This window comes from Symsagittifera roscoffensis, chromosome 7 (assembly GCF_963678635.1).
Source record: "Symsagittifera roscoffensis chromosome 7, txSymRosc1.1, whole genome shotgun sequence".
Taxonomy (NCBI): domain Eukaryota; kingdom Metazoa; phylum Xenacoelomorpha; order Acoela; family Convolutidae; genus Symsagittifera; species Symsagittifera roscoffensis.
This window is the reverse complement of record NC_087068.1, coordinates 43787176-43800194: the sequence shown is the minus strand read 5'-3', so window position 1 is coordinate 43800194 and position 13019 is coordinate 43787176. Positions and strand designations below refer to the sequence as shown.

At 32.7% G+C, this 13019-nt stretch overlaps 1 protein-coding gene across 3 annotated transcripts in view; it reads right to left on the bottom strand.

Moving 5' to 3' along the window:
• Positions 1-12755: 12755 nt before the first annotated feature.
• LOC134851492 (outer dense fiber protein 2-like) overlaps positions 12756-13019 on the bottom strand; it is a 75996-nt gene continuing 75732 nt past the window's right edge. For all 3 annotated transcript variants that reach the window (XM_063867610.1, XM_063867609.1, XM_063867611.1), the window contains one exon: positions 12756-12901. Coding sequence is in view for 2 of the 3 variants with exons in the window: in XM_063867609.1 (XP_063723679.1) it covers positions 12773-12901 (129 nt within the window). In the remaining variant the exon portion in view is untranslated. The remainder of the gene's footprint in view (positions 12902-13019) is intronic.

Sequence of the window (13019 nt, the reverse complement as noted above, 5' to 3'; positions counted from 1 at the left end):
GGTACCCAGAAACGATTATACCCCCTATGAAAAAATAAGTCAACGGTTAAGCAAATCTGAGTTTTATACAGAGAATCTAACCTCCCCCTTTTGCAAAAGGGGGATATAGTTAAAGAGATCTAACTGAGAAAATGTGAATAGCCTTTTATTGATTGTTTTCTGTTAATTACCAGAAACCAATCAATCAAAGGCTACTTCACATTTTATGTACCACCGTAATACGTATCTAGAATTAAAATCAGTTCATTCAGTTTACTCCAAAAAGGACTCAAAGCATCATTTACGAGCTCAACAAATTTCCAACAGTGAACCCGAGTAAAAAGATACAAAATTTTTTGATCTAACTTGAAGGCTAGATCGAAGAATTATTGTTGAGCTGTATCCTTTATTCGGGTTCATTTTTGGAAAGTTGTTGAGCTCGTAAATGATGCTTTGAGTCCTTTTTGGAGTAAACTGAATGAACTGATTTTAATTCTAGATACGTATTACGGTGGTACATAAAATCAGTTGAAAGTACACAATGGTTATATAATAGATATGTAACAGTTATACAACAGTTACGAAATCAAGCTTATGTCGTAAATTTTTGTCTGATTTATATACTCTGCGCATTTTTGGTTGTTTGATGTTTCGACTGATTTATTACTCTCACGTAATACAATCAGGGGCGGATCTAGGATTTTCTCGGGAGGGGGTGGGGCGGATTTTCAAAAAAAAATCATTCAAAAATTTTGTCGACCTTTTTTTATGTCGACCAAATTGATTTTCTGAGCTCTCCCAAATCACCATAATGAACGTATTTTGACAAAATTTTCTGCACCGCAGGCAAATTTTTGAAATAAACAGGCTATAAAAGGCATTTTTAGGCACTTTTTTGAGTATTTTGACCAAAAAAATGCGTTTTTTTTTTCGGCGCGCATCCCCTCTCAAAATTAGTACATGTTGACGGAACTATGGAAGGAACATTCAATGCTACATGCACTGTAACCGGTCATCCTTATTTTTCTTGTGTCTTACGAACAAATTTCTAGAACCTATAGAAACAAATTTATACTATAAAAATGTTCAAATCGAGTTAGCTTTTTTCAAGTTTTAATTTGCGATTAGGCTCCAAAATTGATACCTGTTTTTTTTCTGAAGTGCATTTGGGTTGGTTTAGTTTGTAATAAAAAACTTTTTTATACTTGTACAAAAATTTTTTAAGCAAAATATCATTTTGCTCCTTGAACTGTTTCATATGTGCCTTATGTGCTTTAGTTTTTTTTGATCCGAGTAAATACTTTTGAGTATTGTACTTGCTGGTGATTTTTTTTCTCATTGTATACTTTTTTTCGCCGAAATTATTTTATGTCTTATATGATTGTGATTGCTCAAATTGGCTTCGTGTGGTGTCATGAGGTTTCTCGTCAGCGAAACTCGTCATAGAGATTGGTCAAGTCGAGCCTATTTTTTTTTCAAAAATCTTCATGTGAGTAAAAGGCGGCAATTGAGTTTGTAATTAATCTATTTTTGAAGTTTAGGGTAGATGATACAGTTGATTTTAAGGGTAGTTTTTGTTGACTGATAAAAAAAGATCAGTGTTGCATGAGTGTCATAGGTTGACAAAAGTGCGGAAAATCAGCATTGTGTTGGTTGATTGTTGATATCTTTTTCCTGATGCGGCTGACCTTCAGTCTATTAATAACTTACAGTTTTTTATGTGTGCAAAATTCAATTGCAGTTTAATGATTGTTTTTCAAGCGTATTCCTGTAATGTTGTTACATATAATGGCTCAAATAGGATGGCTCAGATGGGAATTGAATTAAAATAGAAGGAAAATTGAGGACATTGGTAAAATTATTTACACGAATGAAAACTGCATTACGAATGAACGAATGTATATATATGAATGAAAAGTAGTAAAGATGAAAATAAAACAAAAATGTTCAAATTAACTTTTTTTTAAAAAAGAAGAAATGAAAGCGTTATACAAAATGCACAAAAGTCGCAAGAGAGTGTGATATTGTTTGCTACGAACTGAGGTTTCGAATGAACTTTTTGTCCTCTGAAAGTTTACACCCAACACTTGAAAAAAGTACATGAATTGAGCAAAACTCTGTATTCTGTTTTAGTCTCCTCTGCTAATGTACGCTTTCGATGGCAGATTTGCCGGGGAGCAAAGAGTTTTGATACATTTAACTGGCTCGAGCCTATTATGGTGACTAATGTGCGATGAAGTGCAATGTAAAAATCATTCCAATGAACTATTGGAAACCACGCCTTCCATAAACTACGAGAAATGACATACGAAACTAACCAATAAGAAATTCGAAGATGTATCAACTAGAAATTCTGAGAACAAGAAGAAGTGTCTAAATAAGGAAAGGATGATGATGATGATTATGATAATGATGATAATTGTGAATTGGAAAGTCTTTTTTGGAAAGTCTTTTATTGTGTGTATAATATATTGTAAATTGTGCACTTGCTACTTTCTAGTTGCTTTTGTTAGTTTTTTAGTTTAAATGTGTATTTCGATCTTGCATTAAGAACATACTTGTTGGGATTTGTAGTTTTTCAATAAAAAAAACCAAGCTGAAAACAGAGATGTTAAGTGATTTTGTCGATTTTTTTGTAGCCGATGACCATCTGGTGACTTTTTATTCCAGCTGTTTTTATGTATCATACATACTCAGTATTTTGACCAAATTGTTACAAATGGAAACAAGTCCTTCCATATTGAAATTGAATCCTTCCGCGGTCAGAATCCTTCCGAATTGTTCCAGAGGATTCCTTAGCAGACGAAGATTGCACCAGTATAAAAATGAAATCAGCCGCAGTTTTCAAAATTTTTGGACAGAGTCGCAATTTTGTATTAAAAAAACGCTGAAATTTTTTTTTTTCTTAAATCATAAAACAACCACTCTGCGAGATCCTGCAGTAGTTCCCCCTTCCAAGAGCGTTATTGTTGTTGTTAATTTCTGATTGAACTCAAAAAACATCGACCTTGTTTTTTGCACCTGCAAACTACGCTAAATTTCATCTCCGCTCAGTTAAAACCTTTTAACAAAATGCCAATTCACACAACCCATTCAGAAAAAAAAATCTTTTAATATTTCAACCAAATGCACCCCTAATGAAACAAGTTCCGCTGGCTATTTGACAGCGGATATAAGTATTTTGGAGAATTGAAATATTAGAAACTAGAAGGCAAGCCGAGCCGAGAAGAACACAAGGAAAGGACCGACCAGTAGATAATTTTTTGAAGGTGGACACTAGAAAAATTTTGATTTTGTGTTTATTTACGAAATTCTGTTGAGCCCAAAAACAACAACCTTCTTGTGCAGTAAATAGGAAATTTTCATCGATCCACCCAAACTATTACTTTTAAATTATTACCTGACAAAGGATTTCACGTGATTTGTTTTTCGGCTGAATGACATTTCAGGTGTACGCAGTAAAATTGAGAAAGCATGAACATATCATCGACTGGGACTTTTCACACCGGGTGGTGGATGGTTCTGAACGATTAATGAAAACTACAGCGGGTAGAGAGCAATTTTACCGCTCATGTGGAAATAAAAGGATTGGGATAGATTTGAAATGAACAAAATTTTATTCCCCTGACGGGCCCGATGGCTCAGCTTGAACGCAATTTAAAACGCTGACCTTTTTTGTCTTCTTGAATACAAATGTTTCAAAAGAGGCGATATTGTAAAATGAAAAAGCTAGTTCCACTAATTTTTGTCATCTGACATAATGTTTTATTTGACGTACTTTTGCAAAGTTAATTTTGCAATAATCGAAGGCGACCAGCCGTGAGACTTTAACTTTCATCATCATTACTTTTGTGTGCAACGCCATAAAAAATATATATATCTTTGTTTGTTGCAGAGTTTACCGTGTATCAACTCGACATATTGAATCTGTTCACTGGAAAAAAATTGGCCACAATTCCTGTGAAATACTTTTATTGACGCAGCCGGCGGACTTTTTTGTTGTCTATAAACAGAAAACAAGAAAAGGATATCGACTTATTTTTTAAAAAGCGATAGATCAAATGAATATTTTTGAAACCGGCATCATTTGAACGGGTAAAAAAAGACCTCATCTCGTAAAATAGAAGGTAAAAAATAATTGTTCAAATATCTCTGGGGGATGAACCGAGATATGGTTTAACCTTAACTATAAATTTCTTCCGTTTTTCACTTTTATTTTTTTTATGATCTTTCATTTTCTCAATCTTAGTTCTTTTTGTAATCTTTCTGTTCCAGCTGAACAATTTTTTCCAACTTGGTCTCCCTCTGGTTGTAAGATTCTATATTTCTTGGGTCTTCAAATTGGTATTCATTATTTCTTACCCGCTATGAACATCCTTGACTTGAGTTGTAACTTGATACCCAATTATCCAGACGCTAAAATCGCCAAAAGCAGGAAATAGTCGCAGCCTGTTTAAATGAAGGCTAGAAAAACAAAGTTTACGGGCTCAAAAATTTCTTATCGTTAGTTTAAAAACAAAATACAAAACTAAAAGCTGCTCTACACCAGATTTTACATCGCCTTCATTTTTCAATTGTTATTAGATATTATCTTCTTACCTTTGACTTCGTTTAAAAACATTTACTGGTTCAAACTGACCTGTTCAATTAAACATTATATAAAACGATAAAAAGCAGACTAATTACAAGCTGGTTATCACTAAAATACTACTTATTTTCATATGCACGGATTTTCATAACACTTTCCAAAATTTTTCGACCTAAATATGGTCGACCAAATAGATTTTTTGAGCTAAAAAAAATTGGGTTTTCATGATATTCGAATAAGACGAATATTTAAAATGGATCTTTTTGAGTCAATAGGAGCATTCGAGATTTTTTATATTTTGCATTTTCCTGTGGATTGGTGTAAATAAACGAGTCTCCCCTTTTAAGTTTCGGCTATAATGGCGCCTGACCCTTCTTCGGCTATGTGGGCAGCTGTTTTGGCTACTTTAATCTTCTACGCCATCCTTTGTGTATCCATCATCCTCATGATACTTCTAAAATTTTTGGGGGAGAAGTGTTGCACTGGCAGAGAAGGAGAAGAAACGAGCACTAAGCCGAAATTCAAACCCGAGAAGACTTCAGTTAAATCCACGGGATCAGCGAAACGAAGCGGCAGCAGCACTATGCAGTTCGGAGCTATGAGAATTGGATAGGGCGCACGCCTAGCCGATGAATTTGCGAGCCGAATTAGAGAAAAATATCTGTATGTTAAATAAATATTTTGCATTATCAACTACAAAACTTTGAAATTGTTTCACTTTTGTTTGTAAATTCTATTTTTAATTCATTTTAATCTAAATTTTGATTTGGAGTGGTGAGAATAAAAAAATTTAATCTTGTCGAAAAAAGGTGAATCTGTTTTACAAAAATTTAGTCGAAATTCTCTGATTTAAACAATGCATAAACCTTGTAAAATCTAAATATTCTGTTAAATGAGGCAAGTTTTTTTAGTTTGACTTCAAGCGTGGTTTTCCAGGCTCTCCGGAACAATTTTTAAACACAGAGGCGAAGCTGGGATTTGAACCAGTTGCGATAAATAAAGCCACCAAATTGTGAAAAAATTGATAAAACGCCATAAAACAACACCCGAAATTTGTATCTGTCTGTCTCAAAAGGAAACTCATTTTGAAGAAAACTTAAGGCGGAACATAAAACTAGCTTTGAGTTATTAAAAAGTTAGCGAGTGGTAACTAGGCAGACATAACCGTTATAAGAGGTCCTTCAAAATCCAAACAGAAACAGAAGAAATCAAATTGAAGCAGAAAAAGTTGAAATCAATTAACACGCAAAATGTTTCAGACATCACAAAAAATTTGAACTGAAATTTGCTCTGAACTAAGTCCAAACAAACTAAGACAAAAATTTTAACCAAAACAAAATTACTGGCAAAAAAACTGTCGTCCATTTCATTTTTTTTTTTGCTATCATCAAGTTTTGATAAGTATAAAGGCCAAACACCTAAATCACATTAGCCTGCCTAAAATTGAAATGCAAACGAAAAAAATACTATTCAGAAAGATGGAAAAACTTTAAACATACTAGAAAAAATAACGCAAACAAACCAAAGTTGTTAATTTGAAATAGAAAAAGTCTGAAAATTAAGAGAAAATATGAATAAAAAAAATTACAGACAGTTTTTGAGATGACAGCACTTAAGGCATCCTACAACCGAGTCTTTTGATTAGAGAATTTTTCGTTCTTCAAAAATAAAGAGGCTAGGTAGCATTTAAAGCAAAATAAAATTGACGAAAAATTGATTAAAATTACACCAAGAAAATTACGAATAAACTCAGAACTTTAATTACTTTCACCAATTAAATTATTATATGAAAAACAGGTTGATCACGTAAAATCGAAAAATTATCCGAACAAAGTTTAATTGGAAAAAGAAGAAAACTTGATAAAAAATTCTAAAAAAAATCCGACAAAAAATTCGCCACTTTTTTCATTATTTTATCTAACGTTTTTAAGGTAAGGTCGAAGAAGTGATTTCAAATTTCCAGACACAAATTTGAATTAAACCACAAAATGATCGGACACAAAGTTACAAAACATTAGGAAAAGAAGCCGGCAGAATTGAAGCCGGCACTTATAAAAAACTGAAAAACAGCCAAAATATTTTTAGTTGAAAAATCAAAAAAAAAATTGGGTTTATCCGCTACAATACAAGCCCTATACAGGCAAAACAAGTACGCTGCATACCTTTTGTAATTGTATATCGACCATTTCAAACTTCTTTCTAAAAATTTACCATAATGCGACCAAAATTATTTAAGGGAAAAAGTCTAGTACCCGGTTGCAATAACATCGCTTGTCGCAAGGGTAAACAGAGGCGAATCTGAGCTTCGCACCACTTGCGATACAACTAGATCTACCAAAAGGAATAAAGATAATCGTGAAAAAAATAATTGCGAAAAATAGAACGATTGGGCCTGTTTTGAAGAATATTTGGAAACAAAGTGTTAACGGCGGCGATTGAAACGAAAATACCTGAGCAGAAGCTCCTCAAGCCGAAATTATTTTGAATTCAAAACTAATTTGAAATTTTCATTTTCTAAGTAAACATATAACTCATAACACATACAGCCACACGGTAACTTTTTTCGCGCATCAAAAGACGCCAACAGAGGCTACTAAGCCGATATAAAACAAGCCGAAGCCGAAAACTATCCAGCTGAAAAAAGAGGAACAAAATCAAAAAACTAACCGAGTGGTAAAATTACAATCAGCTTAAAAATGCATAGAAGAGCGTAAAAGATGTGCTTTCCTTAAAAAGACGCAAAACTCGATTAAATAAAGACCGAAACATTTTGAGCCGATAAGCTTTTAAGCAAAAAAAAGATAGTACGAAGTGATGGATGGTAAATTTATAAATAGCACGACTAAATCAAAGAGTAAAAACAATATTAAGGAAAAGTGCGCGCAGTAAAAAAAAATATCGATTCGAAGATCTGGCAACTAAGCCGACGAAAGATAAGCAGACATATAACCGGCCGACAATTTTATTTGAAGCAGAATAATTTCCGTTTAAAAAAAACAGACGTTGGTAAGATTTGAACCCAGCAGCTTTGCCTCTCAAGCGTAATCATTGCCTCCAGGCTACGTGGGCCGCCAACGCTAACAAACTTGAATAAATTATGAGACAAGGCACCACTACAAATGTGTCCTGATGAGATGAGTCTTCTGAACAAAGTTATTTACGGGAAAAAAACCTGGTACCCCATTGCAATAAACTTGCTTATCGCAAAGATTATAAAGCAATGATTGGTGGTTACTATGCAAGTAGCACATACTCTTCTGACTAGTTTTTAAAGAAGGTAATAAAAAGTTTTTTTTTAAACCATTGTAGTTTTTTTTCTGCGTAATGTGATAAAAGATACGACGCAAGATATAATTTAGCAAATTCAGCAGTTAAAAAATTATAGGCAAAACGGACTAATAATTGTAGAAGCTGACTACAAAAAATAAAAATATATCAAAAAAATATATCAAAAAATCAAAAGCTTGTGGTTGCCCAAAATGTCGCTAAAAAGCTCCAAAAACTAAATTTACTTTCTTCTAACCAAATTTTCAGGAATTAAGTTAGTCACAAAGCTGTTTTAAGCATGCTTGTTTGCTTTAATCGCCCAAAGTTGATATAGAAATCAAAAGTCTTAAACCCGTTTTTCTCAAAACTTGAAAATTTTTTAGAAGTTTTCCAGTTTCGTTCGCAGCACAACTGAAAGGGCTTCACGACGATTGTTTAGGACAGTGATTTTTTTTTTCAAATTAGTGTCGTTTTCTTTCGGCGTGGTGTGATAAAAGGACGTGAACAGAAAACTAGAGACGAGGCATATTCGACAGTCACAATGAAATAAGTAAAATGATAACTAATTTTCGAAGAAAATTGCTAGAAAAAAAATCAAAAAACATTTTTTCGACTGTTTTTGAATTTTTGAAGTTTTTGAGACAAAAAAGGCCTAAAAGTACTCAAAAAACTATTGTTACTCAATTAAACTAAGTTTTAACGTTTTAAGTTAAGCTATTGTAAGCTTTTTAGCCAACCTAATAAGTTATTGTAAGCCTGCTCGCTAGCTTTATTCGCTCGATCTAAAGCAAAAAAAAATTCAAACCAAACGAATCATGACTGTAAAGGCTTCCACATGATACATCACTCAATCTCTCTGATCATTTTTTGTGGAAGCTGATTTTGCTTTGAAAACAAACTAAAAAACTAAAAGAAAAAACTAACTACAACACACACGAATACAAAGTTTCTCCCCATTTTCTTTTCAAATGGTTGAAACAAAAAGAAGAAAAAAACTAAAGCACACCTGAAGAACAAGGATAGCCGGAAGAACAAGGATAGCCGGTTACTGTGCAAGTAGCACAGATTGTTCCGACCATTGTCGTTGAAAAACAACAGAAAAAAATTTTTTCATTTTTTCTGCGTAGTGGGATAAAAAAATCTGAATTAAGACTCATTTAGACATATTCGACAGTTATACTATTATAGGCAAATTGTTCAAAAAATTTTCTAGAAAAGTGACTAGAAAAACAAAAAAGAAACAAAAAAAACTTTGAAAAATTCATATTTTTTTGTTCAGTTTCTTTTGCAGAAAAATTTAGAATTTTTTCGAAAATGTCACAATTTTTTAAACAATCAATTTTTTTGAATCTGAGAAAACTATTGGAAAAATTTTGATTTTGATCATATCACAACTAAATGGCTTCAGTTTGATGTGTCACTCGACCCATTCCTATGATTATTTGTGGTACCTGGTTTTTTGTGGAAAAAAAAGAAGAAAACTGAAACACACCCGAAAGCAAAGTTCCTCCGCACTTTCAATGTTGGGAACAATAACCTAAATGTAGGATTTTGCTTTCTAGGTTGAAGTGCTAAACGCCTGATTCAACCCACCATAGTCAAACAATGTCCTTTTTGTCTTAACTTGAGATGGTTGTACCATCACAACTGGAGTGCGTGGATAATGTACGATTATAATCCTTTTCCTTGTCAATCTGAAAAATTTTTAAACATAGTCGTTATAATCGATTGAAACTGGATTATATTCCTTTTATTGATTTTTTCTCGATATGAATTGACGAAAAGCTTTTTTTTTGTTACAAAAAAAAAGATTATAATCGATTGTGTTTTTTGCAGAAAAATTGTTTTCTCAGCTTGATGCACTTTTTTCTGCAAAACTGTGGCGAATCAAAGATGGATTTTGAACTAATTACTGAACAACATGAAATATAAAATCATCAAAGGTTTTTTCTTGATGCTTTTTTCTGGTGGTGAAAAGGTGAAATTTACGTTGAGTAGCCACCCGGTTCCATAGTAAAAAATTGAGGGGCTTAAAGAGTTGGAGATCACATTGAGTAGCCCCCGTTTAATGGTAAAAACTTGAGGCTTAGGGGGTAAACTGGGGGGAGGTTAAGCAGAAGTGCAAAAGCCACTAAAAACATGATTTTGTGATAGGATTTCGTTTTTTTTTATAATTCATGCTGTTCAAATTTTAGTTCAAAAATCATCTTTGTTTTGAAGAAAAAAGGCAAAAAAACAGGTAAACACTAGTTTTGCAGAAAACAACCGATTATAACGTAATTTTGTGGAGAAAAAATCATTTTTCATGGATTTATGTTCTGAAAAAAATCGATAAAAATGGAACAAAATGGATTATAATGAATTATTTTATGTTTTAAAAATCTATTTTAATCCATTGAAAAAGGACCTAAGTTTAACAATTGGCATTTATAATCGATTGTTTTGTCCAAAATGTTTGTCATTAAAAATCCATTGTAATTGATGAAACTCCATTGCGGGAAGAGGCCTTCGGACGAGCAAATTCGAATTGTGGCCAAATCATTCGCATAAAATAATTTTTTATTTTACAAAGTATGTTTTATGCGAAAGATTGTCTTCATATATTAAGAATGCATAACTTGCAAAAATTCTCCTTCCCATTCGAAGCGCATATCTTTGACACAGAAGCGAAGCTGCGCTTCGCAAACTCTAGAGAGACCACGACAAAAAGCAGCTTTATTAAGTGCAATAAGATAAAGTTTAAATAAGCCTCGAATTAGTTCAAAATCGGCGTAGCGTCGAATTCCAGGTGCAACCTGACGATTTTGAATCTCACGCACTAATCACTCGGCCACGGACGCTTATTAGGTTACAAATATCAGCCAAAAATAAAGCAGAGAAACAATGCTATGCGATTTCCAATGCTGCCCTGAAACTTCCAAGTATAGAAAAAATATAAATTGGGAGTAAGAGTAGAAAGAAAGAAGGTTCTTACTAATGAACAACGCTGTCAAGCTAGTTAGTGTAAATATTCGTGCAAATTAATAATTCCAGCTAAAGTTTTTTCATGCCTTTCCAAACAATTGATTTATCTGCTAAATGATCAGTTTTTGTTTCTTCCTTTATGATTTTCGAAGTACACAATTTTAGCAAGATTTTTGCAAAATTCTTGCATGATTTGCAATTCCTTAACAACGTAGATTTTTTACAAAAGGTGTAAAATTTTCCATTTGCAACTTTCGATTTGTTAAATAAATAGTTTATTATACTAAATTTTTTCAGTGGTGAAGCACTTTTCATTACATATACAAACAATTTTTTTAACAAACATAATTCTAATATATTTCTTTTGAAAATTTTTCAAAATTGATGAACAAAATTTTTACAGTAGTTTATTCTATCCACAAGCATCCTACTATTGCTTCATGTATTCTTTGACTTCAGGTCAATTTTGCATGTTTTTCTTTCAACGCAGAGAAAACGTATTTTTCAATCTTCGGTGTGAGATTTTGCTAGGTGTCTGGTAGAGGCTACAAAAAAGAACTTAACATAACAAAAACAAAAAGAAAGTGTTTTTTAAACGGAACGCATGCAAAAATCTTGCAAGATGAATGCCAATGTTGCCAGAAAAAAGCAGTGATTGTTTTTTCTAGTAAAGTTTTTGAAAAGAAATCATGCAAGTTTGCATTATGAAACAACTGAAGGCTTGTAAGGAAAGTTGGATGTCGTTGAAAATATCTTATTTTTGTTATCTGTGAAAAATATCGAGAAAAACAGCAGATTTTTGTTTTTAGAGCTGCATTGACCCTATTAATCCACTTTACTATCTATTGTAACTTTTCCATGAGCTTTTAGAAATTTAGGAGCTACATATTCAAATCAAACTTACAATTAAACCTACAAAACGATAGAAAACAGCAGATATTTAACGATCCGAAAAAACCTAGCTATTTTTGCTAAAACGAGTTATTGTTCTGACTTTGGCTTGATAGGAGCAGTCTTGCTTAAACAATATGGAGAGCCCGTTGAGTAATCAGAAGAATTCTCAATTGCAGTTGAGAAATCACCAAGCAAAATCTCAATTGAATCGCAAAGCTTTCAAATTAAGCAAATATATTCAGGTTCATAGAATAAAAATTGATCGATAATAGATATATAAAAAAATCAAATGTTTGAACTTTCAGGTCCTATGCACTAAACAGCCCAAAACCAATTTTTCTACATCTTAAGCTGGAAATTATGTGATCAAATTTGATTGGGTAATTTTAGCCAATCAAATTCAAGTTACACGGTCAGGCATTCCGATAAACCTTTCTAGCAGATAATAATATTAACGAAAATTGCCGAAAAATTGGAACTTTGAGTCAAAGTATCATATTAATTTTGAGTCACTTGTGAAACTTGCCCAGACAAGCAAAATTCAGTAAAATGGCTTGACAAAACCAAATTCAATTTTCTTTATCATTTCGGCTAATAACTTTATCTGCTTGAAATTTCAATTGAAATGGCAGAAAATGTCGATGGAACTTGATTGGCTAATTATCCAATCAAATTCATCCACAATAATTTCAGTTCAAGAGATGTAGAAATAACGAATTTGGGCCGTTTAGTGCATAAGACCCGAATTTTCAAATATGGTCAGGTCTAAGACGCGTAAAAGAAAATTTAGGATACGGATTTCAACAAACTGACAAACAAATCAAACAATTTCTTGAATAATTGCATGAGCTGTACGGCAAAACTTGGCTGTACTGCTGAAATTCATTCTTGCTAATTTTGACTTCGAATTTGTGCAAAAAATAGGAACCTTTAACGATTCTGGTGAGTTGAAAATTTCCCAACCATCGGGCCCTCCATGCGAATAGCCCTCCTTATTATTTTTGCAGCATCGAGCATGTTTATTTTACAGAGAAGTTGCTCACTTAAACTAAAAACTGGGGAGAATATTAAAAATTAAATTCAGATAAAGGTATTTGTGTAAGACTTTTTCAGAAAAGATATGTACATATGTAAGTTGCTGTTTGCTTTCTGACACGTTTCTAGCTTCTCCTTCATCATGGTTAGTCGTGAATTGTACAATTGGACATTCTGAAACACAAACAGAAAGACATAATCAAAATATGAAAATCAAGAAACACTGACTACCAAAAAAATTTGGTTCATTTTGAAGTGGTTTAACGAAAATAATAGTTTGCAATAATGTGAC